General features: G+C 38.9%; 2 protein-coding genes across 2 annotated transcripts; both read right to left on the bottom strand.

The window, feature by feature from the left end:
• Positions 1–9,887: 9,887 nt before the first annotated feature.
• Positions 9,888–12,016, bottom strand: LOC133463680 (zinc finger and SCAN domain-containing protein 29-like). Its single transcript, XM_061745360.1, has 3 exons — positions 11,604–12,016; positions 10,670–10,798; positions 9,888–10,565 (listed from the first exon to the last, which is right to left on the bottom strand). Exons 1-3 carry the CDS (start codon positions 11,965–11,967, stop codon positions 10,237–10,239), a joined length of 822 nt encoding a protein of 273 aa, XP_061601344.1. The 5' UTR covers positions 11,968–12,016; the 3' UTR covers positions 9,888–10,236.
• A 987-nt stretch (positions 12,017–13,003) lies between these two features.
• On the bottom strand, positions 13,004–19,126 carry paox (polyamine oxidase). The gene is made up of 10 exons (XM_061744705.1): positions 18,913–19,126; positions 17,041–17,217; positions 16,492–16,622; positions 16,219–16,406; positions 15,442–15,623; positions 15,056–15,225; positions 14,806–14,891; positions 14,586–14,698; positions 13,746–13,900; positions 13,004–13,636 (listed from the first exon to the last, which is right to left on the bottom strand). The coding sequence occupies exons 1-10, from the start codon at positions 19,064–19,066 to the stop codon at positions 13,484–13,486; spliced, it is 1,509 nt and encodes a 502-aa protein (XP_061600689.1). The 5' UTR covers positions 19,067–19,126; the 3' UTR covers positions 13,004–13,483.
• Positions 19,127–24,482: the final 5,356 nt, after the last annotated feature.

Here is a 24,482-nt window from a genome sequence, read left to right as displayed (position 1 = left end):
CAGAAGAAATGGACTTCTAGCAACTCCTAACATTCTGGTTGGAGGGGCAAACGGTATGGACAATTGAGTGAAATATTCTTCTTTATATGTGTATAATTTGTATTTTGAGATAATTAATATTTTGTTTAATAAGTTTCAGTTAAGCAATTCATATATGCGAATATGACAGTTTCACTGATGAATATTTGCCACTGTGTATTTTATTTCAGTGTTCACGTTGGTCTTGGGCGTTTACAAGACAGAAAATACTGTAATAAAACGTTTACAACCATCAGTCGGAGCGTTGCACTTTCATTAACCAGTTGGAAAAAGTTGGGAGCAGCTACAGTGAACACGTGCACCGTGTGCAGCGCAGCCCGAGGCCCGAGAACATGAATGGATGCCGCGGTGAATGCAAGCTGTTAACTTCTTCCAAGCCATGATGAGATGGACGGAAGAGAGCAAGAAAGGACTGTCGCAGCTTGAAGATTACAAGTCGTCGGCGGCTCGAAGTGACGGCTCGTCTAATCAGCTCGCAATCTGCTCGGACCGCTGCTCTTGGGTCGGCTGGATTAAGACTGCAGTTCCACAACTCACCACAAGAGAGCAACAGCGCGCCGTGGTCGTGAGTGGAAACACCAAGCCCTTGGCTTTAAGGTTTTTTCAGTTGATAAGAAACGGACATTATAACTTGTAAATATTAGAATTGAAGTGTGAAAGGCCATTGTGTGCATATTTGTGTGAATATTCCTGGCCTGTGTTACTAAGTAATTTGACATTCCTACCTTGGATTTCTTGTTTGGTTTAAAATGTGTATGCTTGGTATTTGAAATTAATACTGAGGATTACGCGATTTATAGCACAAGTTTTGCTTAAGGTTTAAGATTTTGATTACTACTATTAGTGTTGTTTCAAAATAATTCAGAAAATGGATCAAGATGAAGAAAGTGTTCTTGTACTTGAGGGTGTAATTCAGGCTCTTGAAGAAGAAAAAATAGAATTACAAAACGGGTTAGAAACTGAAACAGATGCAGCTTTAAGAGACCAAATGACAGAACGCATTGCTGAAATTAATAACACTCTGCAAGAACATAACGTAGAGAGCCAAGAACCAACTTCTGAACATGAACAACCTAGGCGATCAGAAAGAGAGCGAAAACCTACTGAAAAGTGGCTTGACTATGCAAAAGAAGAGAGTGCAAAAAAGGAAAGAAAGTTTATGCTAACGTATGTAACCTTCAAAAGTGAGGTTCAGTACATTAGGTGCAAACTCAAAGAAGAATGTGACAAAGAGACTCTTGAAGGTATGACAGCTACTTTGGAAGAATATGAGTCAAACTTAAAGCAGGAGTATGAAAGCATACGTGCATTGACCACACCAAGTCAAGACATAAGACGGCGAATGGATAGCTGCACTTCAGTAACTATGGAAGTAGTTGCTCTGTTGAAAATGCGTTGCTCGGAAGTAGGCAAAGAGTTTGATGCTGCCGCAGTTAAGAAATCACTCCTTAAATTACTTCAGAGAGACGATGCAAAATCAATATATGGGTCCACCGTATCAAGAGCTGGCGCAAGTAGCGTAGCAGTAAGTCAGGTGTCTGCAAAGAAAGCAGAAGCAGCAGCACGCTTAGCGTCAAAACGTGCCGAAATAAACAGACAGAGTGAAATAGCTACACAAAGAAAAGAAGTGTTTGCTCAGCAAGAGAAACTGAAAATGCTGGAAAACCAAAGGGATCTGGAAGCTATGCAAGCTGAATATGATGTGTATGAGGAGGAGGAAATGAAAATGAATGCTGAAAAAGGAGAAAAGCAAGAAATAACTCTGCCTCCAAGTCAGCCCCAAGGACAAAAGAAAAACATAACTCTGCCTCTGAGTCAGTTCCAGACTCAGCATAACACAGCTCCATATGCTCAGATTCTCCATGACACACCAGTCCCTTCTCATTCTGAGAATCAGTCAGAGCAAAAACTGAATGACGCGACACTAGTGCAAGCCTTCAAAGAATCTCTGATAATGACAAGACATCCGGCACCTGAGCCATCTGTGTTTACTGGTGATCCTCTCAAGTTCACTGAATGGCGAACTAGCTTTAAGGCCTTGATAGAGAGTACTTGTACAAGCCCAGCACATAGACTGTTTTATCTCAAAAAATACATAAGCGGAGATGCGCTGTCTGTGCTGGAAGGAACCTTTTACCGAAGTGATGATGAAGCATATACGCAAGCCTGGGATGCACTGAACAAGCGCTATGGCCACCCATTCATAGTGCAAAGAGCCTTTAGGGGTAAACTTAGTAGCTGGCCCAAGATAGGACCAAAAGAGCCACTAAAATTAAGAGAGTTCAGTGATTTTCTTGTGTCATGCAAAAATGCAATGCCTCACATATCAGGTCTTAAAATTCTAGATGATTGTGAGGAGAATCAAAAGCTACTCCAGAAACTTCCTGATTGGGCCACAGCTCGATGGAATCGCATTGTCACCAAGGAATTGGATGATGGCAAGCCATACCCAAGTTTTGAAGCATTCTCAAACTTCTTAGCCGTGGAGGCACGCGTTGCCTGCAACCCGGTTTCCTCCCTTCATGCTTTGAAAAATACAGACGAGAAATCAGCCACAGAAGTAAAACGCATCAAAGCCAGAACCCTAGTGACAACAACAAAGGTTGCACAAGGAAAAGGCCACCCAGCTAAGGATTCAGATGAATCAACAGACTCGACAGTTAATCCATATGCTGCTCAAACAAATAAGCAAATAAAATGCATATGCTGTCAACAGAACCACTTCATTTACAAATGTGAAAAATTTACTGCTCTGACTCTTGATGAGAAGAAAGCGTTTGTGAAAACCAACAATATGTGCTTCGCTTGCTTGAGAGTTGGCCATGTTGCAAAAGATTGTCGGAAAAGGGCTACATGCAATGTTTGTAGAAAGAACCATCCAACTCCGCTTCATGACGAACCGGCTCAAGAGAAAAAACCTCAAGCAAACCAACAGAGAGACAGAACCTCTACTGCTTTGTGTAGTATGAACATGACCAATGCTGACCGCACTTCAATGATAGTCCCGGTGTGGCTGTCTAGTACTGTCAAGAATAACACAGAGATCTTAGTGTATGCTCTGTTAGATACACAAAGTAGCAATACATTTGTCACTGAAGATGTGTGCGAAAAACTGGAAGTGCACACTGAGCCTGTTAAACTCAAGTTGTCAACAATGACTGACAGGTCAATAGTGAATTGTCACAGAGTCAGTGGGTTAAAGGTCAGAGGATACAGTTCCGAAGAATGCATTGAACTACCACCAGCTTACACTCGAGAAGATATTCCGTTGGAGAAGACCAGCATTCCAACTCGGGAAACAGCCAAAGGATGGACACACTTGCTTAGCATAGCTGACGAGATGCCAGACTTGCTAGGCTGTCCTGCTGGACTGCTAATAGGCTACGACTGCGTCAGAGCTCTAAAACCGAAAGAAGTCGTATCCAGAGCTGAGCATGAGCCATATGCAGTGAAAACAGACCTCGGGTGGAGCGTGGTTGGTGCCAAAACGCCTACTACTGGTGCAGGAACAAATATCGGATTCTGCTATCGCATTTCTGTGAAGGAAATTCCACCTATTACACCTGCATGTGCAATTAAGGCTCTTGAGAAAGATTTTCAGGATACAAATCCTACAGATGGAACGATCTCTCAAGAAGACATTCAGTTCCTACAAATTCTGAATGAGAGAATTCATCATAATGACAATGGTCATCTGGAGATGCCTCTGCCTTTTAGAGAGCGCCCCCAGCTGCCTAACAACAAACATCTTGCCACAGTTAGGCTGAAACATCTGAAAGGAAAGATGGACAAAAATCCAAAATACAAGAAGGACTATGTTCAGTTCATGGTCAATGTTTTCAAAGACGGTGATGCAGAGGAAGTACATGCAACACCAAAAGACGGGAACACTTGGTACATCCCACACCATGGTGTGTACCACCCGCGAAAGCCAGAGAAGATAAGAGTTGTCTTCGACTGCTCTGCCAAATACCAAGGCACCTCGTTGAATGACCACCTCCTCACGGGACCTGATTTAACCAACACCTTAACTGGAGTGCTGTGTCGGTTCCGACAGTATCCAATTGCGATCAACTGCGACGTGGAGAAAATGTTCCACCGCTTTCATGTCACTCCAGAAGATCGGGATTTCATGAGGTTCCTTTGGTGGCAGAATGGGAACACAACAACTGAGCCCAAAGAATACCGCATGAAAGTGCACATATTTGGAGCGGCATCATCACCAGGATGCGCCAATTACGGCATGAAATACCTTGCCACCAAATATGAGACTGAGTACCCCATGGCAGCAAGCTTCATCCGGCGAAACTTTTATGTGGATGATGGTCTTGTGAGTCTGGATACCGTTGAAAAGGCCAAGCAACTTGTCTATGAAGCAAGAGAAGTCTGTCAGAAGGGACAACTGCGACTGCACAAGTTTGTTTGCAACAACAGAGCCGTCTTGGAGACCATTCCAGAGAGTGAACGTGCTCCAGAAGTCAAGGACGTGGACTTAAACTATACAGAGATACCAGCCCAGAGAGTGCTAGGGGTGAAGTGGAACATTGAGATGGATGTCTTCTCATTCAATGTGGTCCCACAAGAAAGAACAGCCACTCGACGAGGCATCTTATCCACAGTCGCTAGCATATATGATCCGCTAGGATTTTTGGCCCCCTACATCTTGACTGGGAAAAGAATCTTGCAAGAAATGTGCAAGCAAGGTGTAGGCTGGGATGAGCCTGTCCCGCCGGAACTAAGGCCAAAGTGGGAGACATGGCTCAATGACCTGAACAATCTTCAAACCACTCAAATACCAAGGTGCTTTGTTCCCAACAATCTTGGCACGATCCAGAAGATTGAGCTGCATCACTTTTCTGATGCCAGTAACGATGGCTACGGGCAGTGCTCGTATATCAGGATCGTGGCTGAAGAACAAGTGCATTGCACATTAGTTATGGCCAAGGCTAGGGTAGCACCCATGAAGATTGTCAGTATCCCACGTCTAGAGCTCACCGCTGCCACAATCTCTGCAGCCGTAAGCAAGATACTCAGAGAAGAGTTAGACTTGAAAATCGATGCTGAGTACTTTTGGACGGATTCACAAGTGGTACTGGGGTACATCAAGAATGAGGCCCGGCGCTTTCATGTCTTTGTTGCAAATCGGATCCAGAAGATCAGAGACGCCACTGACCCCAATCGATGGTTTTACATTGAAACCACTCAAAACCCGGCAGATCATGCATCTAGAGGACTCAAGGTGGCAGATCTAATGGCATCAGATTGGCTAAGAGGACCCAAGTTCTTATGGGAACAGGAAATTGTGACTAACCAAATGGCCCCAGAGCTTCTCATAGGTGACCCAGAGGTCAAAGTCTTGAAAACTGATGTTGTGCAAGAAGATGACCTCCTGAAAAGGTTGGCAAGGTTTTCAGACTGGGTCACTTGCCTCAACGTCATTGCTCGCATTCAGAGGCTGGCTCATAGGGACATATCTGGGCCTGTTACAGTAGAGGAGCGAAAGAAAGCAGCTGTAGTGCTGATCAAGGCGACACAAAAGGAAGCATTAGGAGAAGAGCTGAAACTGCTCGGCCAATCACAAAAACTCAGGAGAACTCACCAAATGTATGAGCTTGACCCATTTCTTGAGGATGGAGTGCTCAGAGTTGGTGGCAGGTTAAGAAGGTCATCAGCGTCGCTGGAGTTCAAACATCCCGTAATACTCCCGAAAGAAGGCATCATAACGCACCTGATACTTGATCATTGCCATAAAAGAACACAGCACCAAGGCCGAGGGCAAACACTGAACGAACTCAGAGCCAACGGATACTGGATAATGGGTGCTAGTAAAGTTGTGGCCAAGCACATCAGAAGTTGTGTGACATGTAGGAGGATGCGGGGTCGAACTGAAGAACAGCGCATGGCTGACTTACCTGTTGATCGCGTGGAGCCATCTCCTCCCTTCTCATATACAGGTATCGACTGTTTTGGCCCTTTCTACACAAAGCAGGGCAGAAAAGAGTACAAGAGATATGGGTTGCTGTTAACATGCCTAAGCTCACGGGCCATTCATATCGAGATGCTCGAGGACCTGACAACCGATGCATTTCTAAATGCATTAAGATGCTTCATTGCAATAAGAGGAACAGTCAGACAAATCAGGTCCGACCAAGGCACAAATTTCATAGGAGCAAAGAATGAATTGGGAAAGTGTTTGATGGAACTTGACAAGGAAAGGATTGCGACCTATCTCGCAAGAAAGGAATGTGACTTTCTTATGAATGTTCCCGAAGCCAGTCATATGGGAGGCATATGGGAGCGTCAAATTCGGACGACCAGGAGCGTGATGAGCTCTGTCCTTGCTCAGGCTAAAGGACGACTAGATGACTCCTCATTAAGAACGTTCTTCTACGAGGCCATGTCCATAGTCAACAGTCGCCCGCTGACAACAAACACCCTCACTGATCCCAAAAGTTTTGAACCCTTAACACCCAATCACTTGCTTACTATGAAGCCTACTTTACCCCTTCCACCTCCTGGAAAGTTCGTTCAAGAAGATCTGTACGCAAGAAAAAGATGGCGCAAAGTGCAGTATCTCTCAGAACAGTTCTGGTGCAGGTGGCGCCGAGAATACTTAACCAACATCAACCTTCGTCAGCAGTGGCATGCAACCAGACGAAACGTGCAGGTTGGAGATGTAGTCATTGTTAAGGATGAAAACACTCCCAGAAATGAATGGCCACTAGCTAAAGTTGTCGAGGCACAGGAAGATGATGATGGTCTCGTGCGAAAGGTGAAAATACAAGTAGGCCAAAATAAGTTAGGACCAAAGGGTGAGCGCTTAACGCAACCGTCATTCCTTGAGCGTCCAGTGCAGAAATTAGTGGTGTTAGTTGAACATTATTCAAATTAACTCAGCATGAACATGAAAATGAAAGAATCAATCACTTAATATAACAGGTGTTGATGGAAATTTTGAGTAATGGTTAAGTTTGAAGTTATTGGAAAATTACAAGTTTATTTCTTGAATATGATGAAAGTTAATCTTTTGTAATTTTGGTGGCAGTGTAGCGAACACACACATAAACATTATTTTCTGTGTGAATTGATTTATTTTACTTTAATATCCATTTATATTTTGATTATTGTGTGCATACTTTGGGGATAATTGGTTAATTAATAACTCCATCAGACCACGCCATCACGTGGTCACGTGATGCCTTTTGGTAGAGACGTGAGTTTTTTCATGGTCTGTTGGTGCGTGCAAGCAGTAATTGGAAGACAAAGAAGTGAAATACAGAAGAAATGGACTTCTAGCAACTCCTAACATTCTGGTTGGAGGGGCAAACGGTATGGACAATTGAGTGAAATATTCTTCTTTATATGTGTATAATTTGTATTTTGAGAGAATTAATATTTTGTTTAATAAGTTTCAGTTAAGCAATTCATATATGCGAATATGACAGTTTCACTGATGAATATTTGCCACTGTGTATTTTATTTCAGTGTTCACGTTGGTCTTGGGCGTTTACAAGACAGAAAATACTGTAATAAAACGTTTACAACCATCAGTCGGAGCGTTGCACTTTCATTAACCAGTTGGAAAAAGTTGGGAGCAGCTACACCCCCCATGTATAGTTGCAATAATCAAGATTTCAAGTTTTAAAAGAAGACTGAAGCAGGCTGTAGTTCAGAAGGAAGTTATGATCTCTCCGAGGTATATATTGTGATTATTGTGCAAATTGTATGTATATTATAAATTTAATAGTAAATATATTCTAAACCTCTGTAGGCTATGAGTGTATATATAGTTTAGAAGTATGAGTATATTATAATGTATGAGTATATTATGATATGTAATATATATTTATACTTCTATAAATAGAGGGATGAGTATATTATAAAGTCGTAAACTATCTTGTTCATAAGCAGAACAGATCTGGTGATAGTAGCAAATAATGCTACTTAGGATGTGGATGGTTGGTTACTTAATCTTTTATTTTTGATTCAATTTATTATTTCAGGAATTGTAGTGAAGATTTTTCACCGTTTTTGAGTTGGATTATTGTCATCTTTATTATTGTCATGTTATTATATTATTATTATATTATCATCTTTTATATTATCTTTTGTATGTCTATGTGTGGACCCCAGGAAGAATAGTCTTCCCATGGCGAAGACTAATGGGGATCCTTTTAAATAAACAATAATCGGTTGCATCGACAGCACCCACATTCCTGTTTCACCACCAAGTGAAGACTACAAGGACTCCATCAATCGCAAAGGATGGCCTTCCTATGTCCTCCAAGCTGTGGTGGACGACACGTATCGGTGTAGGCAAACACATTTCCTCTTAACCCTTACATACTGTGCAGGATCTAATTTGAACCATTTTTTACAGTTGAGAGAAGAAAACACTCCTCAAAAGAGAAATGTAAAAGATTTGACCATGTCTTCATGCACAAATGGAAATATTTCAACTTTTTGTGCAACTGATACACATTTTGTTGCTTGTCTGAATCATATTTATTCCAAAATTAATTTTTGACTATTAATGGTGATGAGGGGATACTGTGAAATGCCAAAATATGTACAGTTTTTGAGGATTAAAGAAGGTTTTGCCACCCATCCCCACTCGCTGTGCAGTCTGAGCATCATGAACTTAATGCTGCTATTATGTCTTATAGGTTTTGGAATATAAACTGCAAACTGCCTGGAAGTGCTCACGACGCAAACGTTCTTAGGCAGTCGGCGTTGTTCAGCCATGCACATCAGCTACCTAAAGTAAGTCGTAAATCATGCTTAGTATTCAGTATCACCACCCATATAATTTTTTCTGAGACCTTAATGTGCAAATCACTGAGTAGACTACCATCAGATGCAACACATTCTGAAATTTGTTCATGTTATCTTGTCTTTTTCACTAAGGGCCTAGGGAAATCAACGGTGTTACCGTCAACCATTTTCTTCTGGGAGATCAGGCTTATCCTTTAATGGAGTGGCTGATCAAAGGGTACACCCATTCCCCACGCATCACCCCTGAGCAGGAGTCATTTAACGTCTATTTAAACTCTGCAAGGACCACTGTCGAGATCGCCTTTGGGAGACTGAAGTCACGCTGGCGAGTTTTGCTCAAGCGTAGTGACTTCCATTTTACATTCACCCCTCATGTGATAGCTACATGTGCGTTGCATAACCTGTGTGAAGATGAGAAGGACGGTGTAAACCCCACCTGCACCGATGAGGCTGCTGCTTTAGACGCCGACCTACCACAACCTGGTGCCCGTGCCCACAACACAGACACTGCAGGTGGTCAGAAGATCAGGGAGGTGCTTACAGATTATTTGAGCACAAACTTCCCTCTGCGCAGACCTTTGTTTTAGCATTTCTGTAAGCTCCATCTTGTTTCGGTACAGCACACTGCATCTTTCATGACATTAATAAAATCATTTCATTTGTAGTTATTTCACTTTTTTTTTTATATACATGTCAACTTAAATCATGTATTTTCGGTGCTTTCTCTATCAGAAACATGGCTCAATGACGATATAGCATCTTGTTACTCAGTACCTCATTACAATGCTGTGCATTCATGTAAGAAAAATAGAAGGGAGGGAGGTGTTTCAATTTGTTGACAGAAATTTAGAGTTTGAGAAGAAAGAGCTGAGCACCAACTTAGACAAAATTGAGGCAGATAATATCCTCAAGTGAATGTAATTCACTTCTCTCATTAATGAACTCTTGAATTAAAAAAAAAAAAAAAATCCTTCAAAACTAGCCCATCTGTTATCTGTGTCTGTTTTATAAAGGGGAGGCATTTTCATAAGCCTTTTTGGCTTCCACCTCTCCTGCACAATGCTCCATTTTACCTTTGTTTTTTTACTGTTATGTTTTATGTGCAAAATAAACTAAACTAAACTTTTTTTTACAAACAAAGAGGTAGATATTAGTGTTTTGAGTGTATATTTATTAAGATACAAAAAACAAAACTATATACAATCGTAAACATGTGCAAAAAAAGATGAATTAAACATGTGCAAAAAAAGATGAATTAAACATGTGCAAAAAAAGATGAATAAAAAAAAACAAATGTCTAGAGGTCGCGGTACGTGGATGGACCTGGGAGGGCACGGTGGTACCCTGGGTAGGCTTCCGGTTCGGATGTCATTGGCCTTGGCCGTGAGGGGGTGGATGGCGTTTGTGGGTGGTACACCGGGCTTAATGGTCTTGGGAAGGCACCCCCTGGTCGTGGGGTGGACTTGGTGGTAGGTGGTAGGTGGGTGCCGGAGGCAACAGTCTCCTGATTGAGTCCAGGGCTGCGCGGAACATTGTATTTGACTCTCTCATCACCTCGATAAGAGAGGTCATCATCCGCTCCCGTCGCTCGTCGCTCTCTCTCCGACGCTCGTCGCTCTCCCTCTGACGCTCGTCGCTCTCCCGAAGATGCCCTCGCCAGAAATCCCTCGTCTCGTTCATCTGGTCGCACAGGAGAGCGATGTCGCTTCTATGCCCCTGCCGCCTCCGACGAGGTCTCTGAGCACTTATCTCTGAAGACAGAATTGGTGTAAAACTTATTACATGTCCTAATGTGGGTATATTTTTAAAAATAAAGAAGCATTGGTTGTTGCAGCCAGCATATTGCAGAACTTACCTGGTAACTCAGAGTTCCTCTGCAGCGGGGAACTGCACCTTGAGGCCTCAGCAACCGGACAAGCCTCATCTCCACGCTCTGCTGTGCTGCCTGCTGAGTCAACATGGCCGCCCATCTCTGTTGCTGCTTCTGCAGAGGGTTACAAAAATGATTTATATCTTAGTCATTTTATGTCAGACATATGGATTTCTGTGGTCTAGTTGTCACAATAATCACATTATTGGTTCCATAGCATGTTCTTTGCAAATATGACTACTTTCATTAAACTGTGTTTTTGTTTTCTTTGTTTTATAAAACAGTCACACCGGGTTCATTTTGACCCAGGAAAACAGCTGTGATTGGTTTTAAATCAGTATTATGATTAAACCTGATCAGTGTGTTATAAGTTGGAACGCAGTTGGATAATAACACATTTAACACAGAATTAGGTTATAACTCATGTAATGTGTTATTGGTAGTCATTATGTAGCTTTTAGTGTTGATGATGAAAAGAACAATGGATCTGTTGCTGCTTCTGCAGAGGGTTACAAAAATGTTATATATCTTAGTCATTTTATGTCAGACATATGGATTTCTGTTGTCTAGTTGTCACAATAATCACATTATTTGTTCCATATTATGTTCTTTGCAAATATAATCGTGCCTACTTTCATTAAATTGTGTTTTAGGTCTTTTGTTTCATAAACAGTCACACCGGGTTCATTTTGACCCTGGAAAACAGCTGTGATTGGTTTTAAGTCAGTATTCTGATTAAACCTTATCAATACAAACGTGTTTTCATTAAACTCAGACAATAACCCCCCCAAAAAAGTACTGTATTCCCAGTTATTCATATTAATCAGAGCATACAAGCCCACATGGTGTGTGCCCTAACTCGTCTATCGGGGTAAGCAAAACATTATTTGAACAAAGGCAACAAGTTTTATCAACTCACCTTGGTTGAATGTCTGGAAACCGACATCCACCCCGTGTTGTTGGGCCTGGAACAAAGGTCGACTCCCCAGCAGCTCATCCAGAATATCGTAGTACGGACAACTGACCGGATCATGTCCACTTGTGGGTTTGTTTTGTTTGGCACCAATGTACGCCTTCCGTACATGTTTCCACCTCATCTTGATCTGCCCGGGTGTCCTGGTGAAACCCGCGTCTGCCATCTCTTTCTGGATCTTTTTAAAAGGGTCCGCGTTTCTTGTTTTGCGCCCATCCATACATTTTAAAATGTTTAGCTCTTGTATTTGCTGGAGCATGAACCGGGTTTCCTCGTCCGTCCAATCGTGAACTGAACTTGTTGAAGCCATGTTGGTGTTGGTGTTTAAACAACTACTGAACCGCGCCGTCCCTTTTTCAACTATTTAACACGTGGTCTCCTTTCACTTCCGGGTGAATGCCCCAGGGGAAATTCTTGAGCATGCGCAGACTGCAATTCTTCTTCTTCTTCTTCTTCTTCATTTGTTTCCGGCAGTTTCGACGCATCCAGGCGTATTAGTGCCCTCCTCTGGTAGTTTGGGGCTTAGTTAGTTCACAAATCGATTATCGATTTTCAGCTTTTATTTCTTACTTCTATTTAAATTTTTTAACTTCATTTTTTAATCTAACTGTTAATGTTTTTATTGTGTTCTGTATGATGTTGATTGCAATTCATTGTTGATTGTATTGGAACGTTTTTATATGAAGCACTTTGAGCTGCTGTGTGCACGAATTGTGCTATAGCCTACAAATAAATCTGACTTGACTTGACAAAGGTCACATATTCTTGAATAAAGCCCACAGTGGCATGCAGAAAACGTATGACTGCCCTTGCTATCAGTTGGTGGTCCTCATGTTGGCCGAGTAATATTCTAACACAGGGTTTCCGCGGGGTTTTAAAAAGTATTAAAAAGTGATAAATGAAAATTGCCAAATTTAAGGCCATTAAAAGTGTTAAATTCACTGTCAGAGTTTTTTTTTAAATTGGTATTATTTTTTTACCTTTTACATTTTAAGGAGTCTATTTTATTGTCATTTTATTGTCATTCACAAAGTGAAATAAATGTGAAACATCTGGTCAACATCAATGAGTCTATAAATCTGTTCTATAGTTCAAAATCTGTATTAATGTTAAAAGGTCCGTGATTAACACTTAATGTTGACAGTTTTTAAAAAAAATCTGAAGGTAGTGATATTAAATTGGTATTAAATTTAACATAAGGATTGCTGTATAAACTCTGTAACAGAAAAACAAGATAAACCTAGATCTAACAGGGTTCTATATAAAATACTCCTTTCTGCAGAATACTTTTTACACTTCATCAGAACATTAACACAGAACACACATTATAGACTGTTAACAATTATCAATAGATGCATCATTTATTCACTAGTAATTACAATTCATTAATAAAAAAATTAATAAAAAAAATCAAAGTGGCAAAAAGGAAAGCATTGAGAATTCAGTAAGTATTAAAACAGAGACACCCCAAAGTCAATGTTAACTTACATTAGTTATGTATAATCAGGAATTGTGTTCTTTGGAAAGTGTACAAAAGTGCCTATTTAATACATTATTAAATATGAAAATGTATCTTCCATGCATTTCATTAAAAAAGGCCTGGATGATAAGTGATGTCCATTTGTATTTTATGGCAGATCATGTCCTAAACCCAGCAGCATTACACCATGAGCAAGTTATTTGAATACAGAGCAGTTTCTAATCAATTATCCAAATTGGCTTGGATTCCATTGTTTGTTTGTAATATGTTTATCAATGATCATACGCAAACAGAAGTCTCATTTCTCAAATGATTCATCCTTTCGTGACACAGACACATAGATGTTTTAAAGCTTTGACATGGGAAGCTTGGATGGATTAACGGAGGAGTAGTGAGAGATGAGTCTGTCAGCTTCTCTCAATCCGGTGAGAAGCGCTCCATGGACGGTAGAGAAGTAGCAAGGATGAGTCGCCTCCCCAGCGAACAAAACCTGCAGGGGCTGAAAGAAGCGGTATAGTTAAGAGAGACGTGTCAAACCTTTAATCATATGTCAAGACATGTGTATGCTCAGGACATGTGTTTCTGTTTGAGTATAAACGTGGAAGTACTTGTGACTGTGATCCCTTCGGTGGGAGTGGCTCCATCATGTTGTCCAGGTCCTGTTCTGAGCAGCCTTTTCCGATGTGGCTGTAGGAGCCGCATGTCCAGATGTCATGGAACCACTGGGAGCGCAGGGTTCTCCGTGGAGTGATGGTAGGGTTCCCTGTTCAACAGGACGCAGTAAAGGTAAGCACCAAAAAGAAAAACACTACAATACTTATTATTGTAAGTTTTAAGTTTAAGTTTTTTGCAAAATTGCATTTAAACAAACCAGAAGATTTCTGGTATTTCTTGTGCAGAGGAAACTAAAGCGGACAAGTCTGGTTATAATATACAGTGCCATCTTTGATGAACAACAAAAAAACAACAGTTATAAAACTATTCTAATAAAAATTATGATCACATGGTGGTGGACTGGTGTCAAAGTGTTGCTTATTTTACAGTCACATAACCTGGGCACCTGGCACTTACCGAGGGAATCATGATCTACATGTTCTAGCAGTACGTGTGCGGGAATCTGTCCAACAGCTAAAGGTTGCTCAGTTATGCAACAGGACAATGATCTTAAACATATCAGCAAATCAACAGTAGAAAGATTCAAGATGGCGCATAGTCTGGTCAAATTCCAGGCCTCAACCTGATTGAAATTTTGCCTCAGGAACTTAAGAGTTATGGATGATTGAGCGCTTGTGAAGTATAGTTAATGATAAACTACAGCAACACTGAAAGTGAGGAAGGAGCCACAATACTTACAGGACCAGGTATTAATGTATAAAATGAAAGGGGGTCAACTTTCTCACCAACATGACTCTATACGCATACGTAGTTTAGTTTTTTTTCGGGCTCACCTGTGAACCTGCGAACGAGTTGCGTGACGTCATGTGTGACGTCCTGTTCAGACAGCGTTTCCATGTACTCCGACTCGTGTCCTGCAATCCAGCCACACAGAAGGTGGCCATACCTGCAGATTTAAACCAGAAATGCATCTTCATTCTTATCCATCTCTAAAATACAGCATAAACAAGCCATGGAAGCATCAGCATTTGCATGTCACTTGTTCTAGCTGACCTTTCAGTGGGTTTGAGTACAGTGAAACCAAACAACTTCTTTATCCAGGATCTCTGTACGTCTGGCACCTGATCCACCATAGACTCCTGATTTGTGAGAAAAGGTAAGAGACATATTTTGTAATACATTTTTAAAACATTCTGTGATTCAGATGTAAAGGAGCGTAATCCTGACAAATCACAATTTTTATTGCAGGATAAATAGTTCTCATTCAAGGTGCCGCTTAGTGAAGTTTGTCTGCTAATCTCACCTCATCTTCCCACACCAGATAAATCACTTCACAGTCAGGATCCCACCACGGTTCATCAAACTCCACAAAAATTTTATTGTTTGTTCCAAAACCGAGCCTGTGGATGGAGTGCAGTTTGTGTAGAGGGAGAGGTGGTTGGAACAGGGTCGAATGGTGCTTCTTTAAGTATCCTGACACAACAGAGCAATTTAAATTTGTTAGATACCAAAAATCCAGACATTCATGCAGCAAATGAATCCCAAATAATAATTTAACCTTGAATAACATACAGGTTTAGGGACATGCTTAAACAGCAGTGAAATACAGACTTTATCAAAGTGTTTATATTAGAAATGGTAATTTCATAAACAAATCATGAGAAACATTTGATTTTGGACTGAAAATACCTAAAGGCACTGTGACGATAACATGATCAGCGACGATCTTCTCTCCATCATCACATTGAACAGTTACTGGGTTTTCTCCTTTCAAAGCGTTATTCCAGTGAACACACCGCACAGGCCGATTGTAGGTCACTAAACCATCCGGGAGCTCTGACATCAAGTTTTTGATCAGACCTTCATAACCTCTGCATAATCAAAAAACACAAAATGTTAAAACAGTTGGTCGATAAACTGAATAATGTTTTTTTAATATTGTGAGATTCGTGTGAAACTACCAACATCTGCAGTCTACACATGACAGACATATGTCACCAAAGAGTACATCTAGGGCTGTGCGATTAATCGATTTTAAATCTAAATCGGATTTATTAATCACAATCGATGTTAAAAAAAGGAAAAATCGGAAAATCGATTTTCCATTTTTGCAGCTGGCTGCATTACAGACAGCTCGTCTAGTCATCTTTGTTTGGTCAAGAAAATTGTAAATGTTGTCACCTTACTAAACTCAAGGAGGATTTACAGTATATTTCAATTGCACTTCATTCCCAATAGGGAAATTTGTTTGCTATTTTTCTTTAAAAATAAAGATAAAATATTTGAAACAATTTATTCCATTGTCTTTTGTAGTTTTACCAAAAAAATCGAAATCGAAATCGAAAATCGGGTTTTCAGAGAAGAAAATCTGGATTTTATTTTTGTCCAAAATCGCCCAGCCCTAAGTACATCCAAATAAAACAACGTTTAATATCACACATATATATAGTGCAACAGAGTACAAACCGTGGGAATGTACAGTCCAGTCCAGGTAGAGTCTTATATTGCCCAAAGGCACCAAGACCCACCTCATCCATGCTGTGGCTCCCATTAACACAGCACTCCACCTTCAACATGTTACTGATCACACACAGCTGCAAAGACCTGGTGGCTGGGTCGACGTCTTTCCATTTCTCTGCTGCTTTTTGCTTTACCTGCATACACCAAGTGGCAGACAAGGCATTAATCCATGGAATCACAGATTTATCAAAGCCATTGACAGTGGCTGAAGAGCGATACCTCTGCACGTATGAAATCTCCCACACTGGCACACGGTTCTCCTTTTTGATTCTGAAATTCTGCACTTTCATTCAGCAGCTCAGCAAACATCTCCAGAGCCGGAGAGTAGTCCTCCACATTCAGCTTCTGACCTACAAACATTTACAGGAAATACCAACAGACCAACGAAAAGCACCATCAAAGTCACCAACTTATATTGCTTCACTTAAATGCAACATGAAGTATCTAGTCTTGATCAGTCTATCAAACAGCACATTGTTGATATATTGAATGCAGTATCCAAGACATTCACTCTGCTACTCATCAAACTTTCCAACCATTTGTAAATAGATTCTTCATGTTTTAATCTATTTTTCTTCTTAATCATTTATACTACAACAATATAATTTCACTTGGAGAACTGATAAGAAGTTGTAAAATTAAATATATGATTTGAACTAAAATATACAGACCATATCACTGGGACAATTTAAGCTCTACAGTGTGTTATAGTTTGGTTGATATAATTTTCATAGCATCCAGACCATATTAACAATGATTTTTGGCAACCTGAGCTGCTGAACACATTGGAAGTCCAAGGCGGATGTCCTCCGATATCGATGGCTTGGTTTTCTGGGGTGAGGGCCTCTGGATCCAAAAGCCCATACTTTCGAGCCAGACAAAATATCGGGTTCTCCTCGGATGGCCCATGGATCCAGTTTGCTCCGATCTCAACGATACTATCACCTGCAGTGGAAACATATTGTGAAAGAAGGATCTTTTCAATGTTCGTCTTCTTTTCCTCTCCACAAAAATAACAACTTAGAAACTGACATGCATGACACAAACGTGCCCCTTTAAGTGCCAAGTCTGAAGTCTAAAACATGTCATTTAGATAAGTTCAGATGTGCAGTTTACTGTTAATTCACATATCCAGATTAGAAAAGAGTTCTTTGACTTTTTAAGACCTTTTCTTCAGCCAACTTCACATCATTCTGCATGTGCTGTAGCAAGAGGTGGGTAGTAACGAGTTACATTTACTCCGTTACATTTACTTGAGTAAGTTTTGGGAAATTTTGTACTTTTAGGAGTAGTTTTGAATCACTATACGTTTTACTTTTACTTGAGTAGATTTGTGAAGGAGAAAATGTTACTCTTACTCCGCTACATTAGGCTACGTTGAGCTGTCAACAATCTCATGACATCACTGGGTGATTCTTTGGGAAAAATTTTTGTTTTTGCATGTTTGTCACATATACACAGAGTCAAACACACACACAGAGTTTATACAGAGTTCATGTTTGTTCTAGTTCTGGTTAAAAAAGAAAAGTACAAAGGCTTGAAATTTTGTGCTACTTGTGCTTATTTTATTTTTTTATTCTGTTATTATTTTATTATTTATTAAAGTACTTGAATTTACTTTAAGATTATTTTAATTTAAGCTATTTTTTATTAATTTGTATTAATTTTATTGATTTAATTTGCCTGAAGATGATTATTTTGTACTTTTGTCTGTTTGAATGGTTGTGTTAAAAAAATAAATCAGACGTTACTCAACAGTTACTCAGTACTTGAGTAGTTTTTTCACCAAGTACTTTTTTACTTTTACTCAAGTCATTATTTGGATGACTACTTTTTACTTGTACTTGAGTCATATTATTCTGAAGTAACAGTACTTTTACTTGAGTACAATTTTTGGCTACTCTACCCAGCTCTGGCTGTAGCTCTCAGGTAGTTCACGAGGACTAAGGATGTTAGAGATGGTATTTTCACACTGTCATTGGTCTTCTGAACATGGCATGTAACATACAGGACTGTCTCAGAAAATTAGAATATTGTGATAAAGTTCTTTATTTTCTGTAATGCAATTAAAAAGACAAAAATGTCAAACATTTTGGATTCATTACAAATCAACTGAAATATTGCAAGCCTTTTATTATTTTAATATTGCTGATTATGGCTTACAGTTTAAGATTAAGATTCACAGAATATTCTAATTTTTTGAGATAGGATATTTGAGTTTTCTTAAGCTGTAAGCCATGATCAGCAATATTAAAATAATAAAAGGCTTGCAATATTTAAGTTGATTTTTAATGAATCCAGAATGTATGACATTTTTGCATTACAGAAAATACAGGACTTTATCACAATATTCTAATTTTCTGAGACAGTCCTTTACATTTGATTTAAACTTACGGAAATTCAAGCAAGGTCAACTAAGAAAAAAGAGCAGCAATTTCACCTGTTATGAGTCTGAATTACATGTGTCCACCTGCTGAGGCTTTTCTTTAGTTCATAGAGCCGGTGTAAAAGGACATAAACATGAAAAGGCTGCAAAATAATCTTGTCGTGACATCTGGATTTCTACGAAAAGGCGTGTTACAGACTGTTGGTGACTGATGTGACTGGTCAAATATAAAGAGGTTGATGCACATCTCTCACCCAGTTTGCCTGTTTTGATTCGTCCTCCGCTTCTTGAAGTCGCTTCAAGTATCCTCACATGATTATATCCAGCTTTAACGAGCCTGTCCGCTGCCGCTATCCCAGATATGCCGCTTCCTATTATAACTATCTTTGCGTTCAAGTTCCTCGACATAGTTGACAAACAGCAACACCGACGGTGTGAGAGTTTCTTACTTCCGTCAAACGCGAAGGAAAAGAAATGGAAACGTTTTCCGGTCTGCAGTTTCAAAATAAAAGCCCCGCAGCTTGAACTGTGCAACGTTACCCCTAATTACTTATGAACTGTACTCGAGTTGAGGGGGTATGAGGGGGGATGGCACCCCCCCTGAAATAAAAACGGTCAAAATCATCCCCCCTCTTGTTCCACTGTCAGATTTTTCTACTTATTTCAAGTGAAAATCTACTTGAAAAAGGTGAAAAAAATTTTTTCCAGTGATGAGTCTAGAAATAAGACAAATATTCTTGTTAAGATTTTGAGTTTTTGTAGTGATCCATTTTACTTATCCTGTGAAGGACAGAGCCATATTGATAAGTTCAGAAAACTGTTTTTTATTTTTGTGTTTTGATGTATTTGATGTAAGCCCAGTGGATATTTAAAGCTTACAGAAGGCTGCATTTAACTGCTGCTATGTCATTCCTGCAGTATTTCTGCAGGTGTTTTGGTCAGTGCTATTATTTGTAATATATTATATTATTTGTAATCAGCACAAATTATCTGTCCCCATATGATAAAATCCACCATCCCCTCTGATTTTTTTTTTTTACAACTCGAGTACTGCTTATGAATGGATAAAAATTTGAATGTAAATTCCAAAACTTTTCTTTTATTGTCCATTTCGCGATGTACAGTGGCAGAGAAGATTTTTATTTTTTATTATGACTTTGTTTTCCTTTATTTTTCCCCGTGGGTTTTCCCTCTGCCTTATAAACTAGTATTTTACTTTAGTCTTTTTTTTTGTGATCACATGTTTTTATTTATTTTTCATGATTTTCTTATTATCAACGGTGGCATCCACAATGATGTTAAACAAGCATTAATACATATTCTCACTCCCTTCCAAACCCACCCCTTGGACCTAAGCATTCGATGAAAACAGTTGATAATAAAGAAAAACAGATAATAAAAAGATAATAGAAACAAAGGACAAAATAAAACAAAGGCATAACATAATAATATCAAAAACTGAACAAGGATAGGTGCAACAAGGTAGTCTATATCAATGTTAAATACATCTTTCAAGTTTGGCCTTAATTTTATCTGCTGCCATATACCAAAATAAAATATTTTGTTGTTTTTCATTATGGATTCGGGCTGTAGATTTTTCCAGATAATATCAAGGAAAGTCAGATACCAATGGGAGATGTTAAGCGTGCGTCGTGGTTTCCATTTTACTGCTATTATCTTTTTTGCTGCTGTTAGGCTAGGAATACTTTAGTCTCTTTTTTGTTTTTATTTTTTTTATTTAATGGAAACAGGCATACCATGTACACTGACAATACACTAACTACCAAAGGACTAACAGACAAAAACTAGACCAAAACCTGACAAAAACAAAACAAAAAACAAAAAAACAAAAACCTAATAAAAAAATAATAATCAAACAAGCCAAAAACGAAAATTAAATGTTATAATTATACATTTACTCAGAACTTATTTTTTTTCCATTTTCTGTTATGTATTTCTATTTTTTCGCAATGTTTTTTTTCTAAAAGTACTTGGCTTTGCACTTTATTTACAAAAAATAAAACACAATCAAATTAATTTTTGATTGAGCCTTAAATATAAATATTTTCCCCATAAGAATACTTGTACATACAATGTGTGAGCAATTAATATTTATGGGTCTTAGCCAATTTTGAATATCTAACCACAGTCTTACTACATGTGGGCACTATTTATTATTTGTAGTCTTTCAGTTTCCTTCTGCCCAGAGAGAAGCACTGAAAGGACGGTGGAGTTGCAATATTAAGTTGACAGTTTAGCAAACCTGCAGGTACTAAAGCATGCCCAAACTATTTATATAAATAATAATATCAGTAGATATAATATTTTGTCAGTTTCTGCTTTTATTATTTCAGCATACCGGTATTTGTGTTTGGGTGCAACATGTTTCTCTGTGCACCTATGACTGCTCTCAGAGGTTCTGCCATGTTCCTGAGGAAAAAATAAAAATTGTAAGAGATTAAGTGCATTTAATGTAACAGAAAAAAAATATTACCTGGGCTTCTATCTTAAACTGAAACCGGATGTCTGTTCATGCATGGCAATATAACTTTGGACCTTGACCTAGTACAAAACATAAGATAAACCCCCATGTACTCTGGATGATGAAGAAGGAGAAACATGTTTACTGCACATGGTATTTAACCTACTCAGGCTAATGTGATATTGTTTACCAATCTAAGTTTCCAATGAGTTAAAATAATGTAATGGGCAAAGGTTGTCTCAGCACCTGATTACATTTAGCTCATGACACCATTAAGTTTCTTACATATAGCCTATATTAAGATCATCTAACACATCAAGAGTTGTTTGCACATATCAATAGGAATATTATGAGGCCAAGAAAATGTGTTAGAAGACCCAAACTGCATGTGTTACCGGTAATTCTGGAAAGCTTTTACTTCTTTTGTCCAGGTCCTAAGAACGATTATCTTTGATATCAGTTGTCTGCAATCTTGGACTGAATATCAGCTGTACCAGAAGGTGGCACCAGAAATAAGGTCACGTTGGTTCACAGTAAATCGGATGTAGTAGTGTGCAAGGCAGGTCAACCCCTTGCTTTTACTCTGATTCTGAGGTTCATTAATACGTGTTTGTGATGCCCTAATGATATGTGAGTCAACATCTAAGTGGTGATTGTAACTAGAAAATATTATTTTGCCCTAAAAACTGAGATCTAAATATACCGGGGTATTGGTTTTTACGAGTTTAATGTGAATGATGAAGTGGCCACTTCGCTGCTCAGGTAGTATCTCCATTTACTCACACACGGAGAAAATAGCTAGATCTTAAAATTAAAAGTTAACAAGAGGCTACTTTTTTCAGTCCTTGAAGTCCTATTGAAATTTTCAGAGATAAGATCTGTTACTGTTCATTAATACATTACCGACCACAGTGAATGAGGAAAACGCCTCCTATAATATCCACTCATATCTGACTCCTGGTCTTTAATATTCTCTGGACAACCAAAAGTAGACAGCAAATGAGTCTGTGTATTTTTAGTCAATTTTCTTCTTCGTAGATTAATTAAACTAATTTGTAAAAACGAATTAATAAGTCATTTTCTGTTATACCATTAGAAAGAACATATTTGAAGACTGTGGTGTTAAAACAGCAGGCTATTACAGGAAGCATTACAAGCAGTGGGATGTGCCCTGAGTGGTTGTCAAAACAGCAAAACATCTCATTTTATTCAAAGAAACAGCCTAATCACAGTATAAAGTTATAACCCATGTCTGAAAGTATACTTTTAGTTCTTTCAAAAGTCCTTTAATACTTAAATACTGGGTAGTGTGGTTCACAAAAAATCGTTTATACATAATAAATGTGGTTGAAACTGATATTTAAAGCTAAAAAACAATTAAGAGATTAGTTCCTGGTAGTTTTTATGTGTCAATCTGATTACAGCGTGTCCATTTACACATTCAATTACCTCAATAAATCAAAACCACTCTCCAGCACAGCAAGTAGTTGCACATTAATTAATTTAATATAAAAATGCCCAAACATTTATGGAGGACTTGTGGGTACAACACAGTGACCCATCTACAAATATTGGGTTTTGTGCACTGAAATGAACTCGAGTGCAGTGTGGAGATAAGGATAAACTAATCAACAGCAATCCTCTCTCCATCATCACAGGATTTACTTCTTACTCTCTGTATTGCTCATATGAACATGCTGCTGAAGCGGGTTGTAGGTCATTATGTCAGGTTCGTTTATGGCACATGACTTAGTAAACCATTATAAACTAATCACAACAAAAGCTTTATGAAAGGTTAAAGCGGTTTCGTGGTTTAATCATGCTGGAGCATCTGTGGTCAACATTCAGCCAGCAGTTATATCTAATTCAAAGAGAAGAGCCATGAATGCACCGGCGGGTAACAACAACGTTAGCTGAAGGGCAGCATCATTGGTTAATTGTGAAAACCATTCTCCAGAATAAAAATCAAATATAGTCTTCATGGGTCAGTTGAGTAAGACCCACCTCTCAAAAGCACAGACACAGATGAGCCGGTGGTTGTTGAGCATCAGTTACACAGGGGCCGAAGCTTGGATATCTTCAGCTTTCAACTCCATAGAAAAACACTGAAGATCCTGAACTCTCATCAGTTTATGGAGTTTATGCCCCCCCCTACCCCTTTACTCTTCCCAGGCTTCATAACGTATGTGGGTCAGAAGCAACACCCGCTCCTTTTGACTCTGTTGATAATCACAGCCTGATACAGCTGGTAGATGGTCTGATGTTTGACTGATTTCATGGGTATGAGACTGGTGATGATTCTTGCCTAAGTTTATCCAATATATTTGTATTAATGTTGTGACTCAGATTTTTGTTGCAATATCACATAATAGATTTGAGTCCTTTGTAGAGGCCATTAGTATAGTACATGCTTTAATGTCTAATCCATATGTGTGAGTTAAAGTGGCCCCGAATGTGACTTCATGTCAATAGTTACAATCCACAATTGAGTAGATGGTTGTAATGCTGTTTAGTTTTGTCTTGAAATCCCCTGGAATTGGTGAAAGTTGATTCCAGCTGAAATCAGGCAACATTTATATATCTACCTGAAGGTGATTGTAAGAAGAAAACTGATTTTTATTCATATATTTATATACATTTTCCCCTTTTATTCAATGATTTCTTTCACTGCAATGTAAATATATGAAATAGGATTGATTGATTTTATTAGAAATGGTTGAAAATGCCGTTTCTCAGTCACATTGGTTAGGTTTAGTGAAGTAAGTTTTGACTTTGAATCAGTGGTTACTTGGGTTTAGGTGAAAGATCTGCTTGGATAGGAAAGACTATGGTTCAAGCAGCTGGATGTAAACTAAAAAAAAGGAAATTTATGGAAGAAAATAAATGTTCTTTTTCTCTCTCTTATCAATTAGGTACAATTTAGAAAACTTTTCCCCTTCATCATAATAGGGTAGACTATTAATGTTCTTAAAAAAAAATGAAATGGGAGATAATATTTCTCTGAACAAATCGTTCAGTAAAAAACTGAGAAATCTGAATATTTTTCTATTTTTCAAGTCAGCAATGTCATCACAGACTGCTAAAAAGTAACTCTACTGAAACGTGGCTCAGTGATACAGTGGATGAACAAGGGCAGTCAGAACTGCTGTTCTACAGGCTTTAAATTGGTTCTTGTAGTTGTGCTTTTAAACACTCCTGCATTTTATATTTAGATGCAAATAAAAAAATGGAAACTTCATTGCACATTTCAGAATGTCTAGTGTTTAAATAAAGTGAATATATTCTAGGTGGTGACATTTTTGACAAAATAGGAGCCACTTTTTGCACTTGCATTTTAAAAAC

This window comes from Cololabis saira, chromosome 17 (genome assembly GCF_033807715.1).
Source record: "Cololabis saira isolate AMF1-May2022 chromosome 17, fColSai1.1, whole genome shotgun sequence".
NCBI classification, from domain to species: Eukaryota; Metazoa; Chordata; class Actinopteri; order Beloniformes; family Belonidae; genus Cololabis; species Cololabis saira.
Note: the sequence above shows the minus strand (reverse complement) of the source record. Positions and strands in the feature narration are given on the sequence as shown.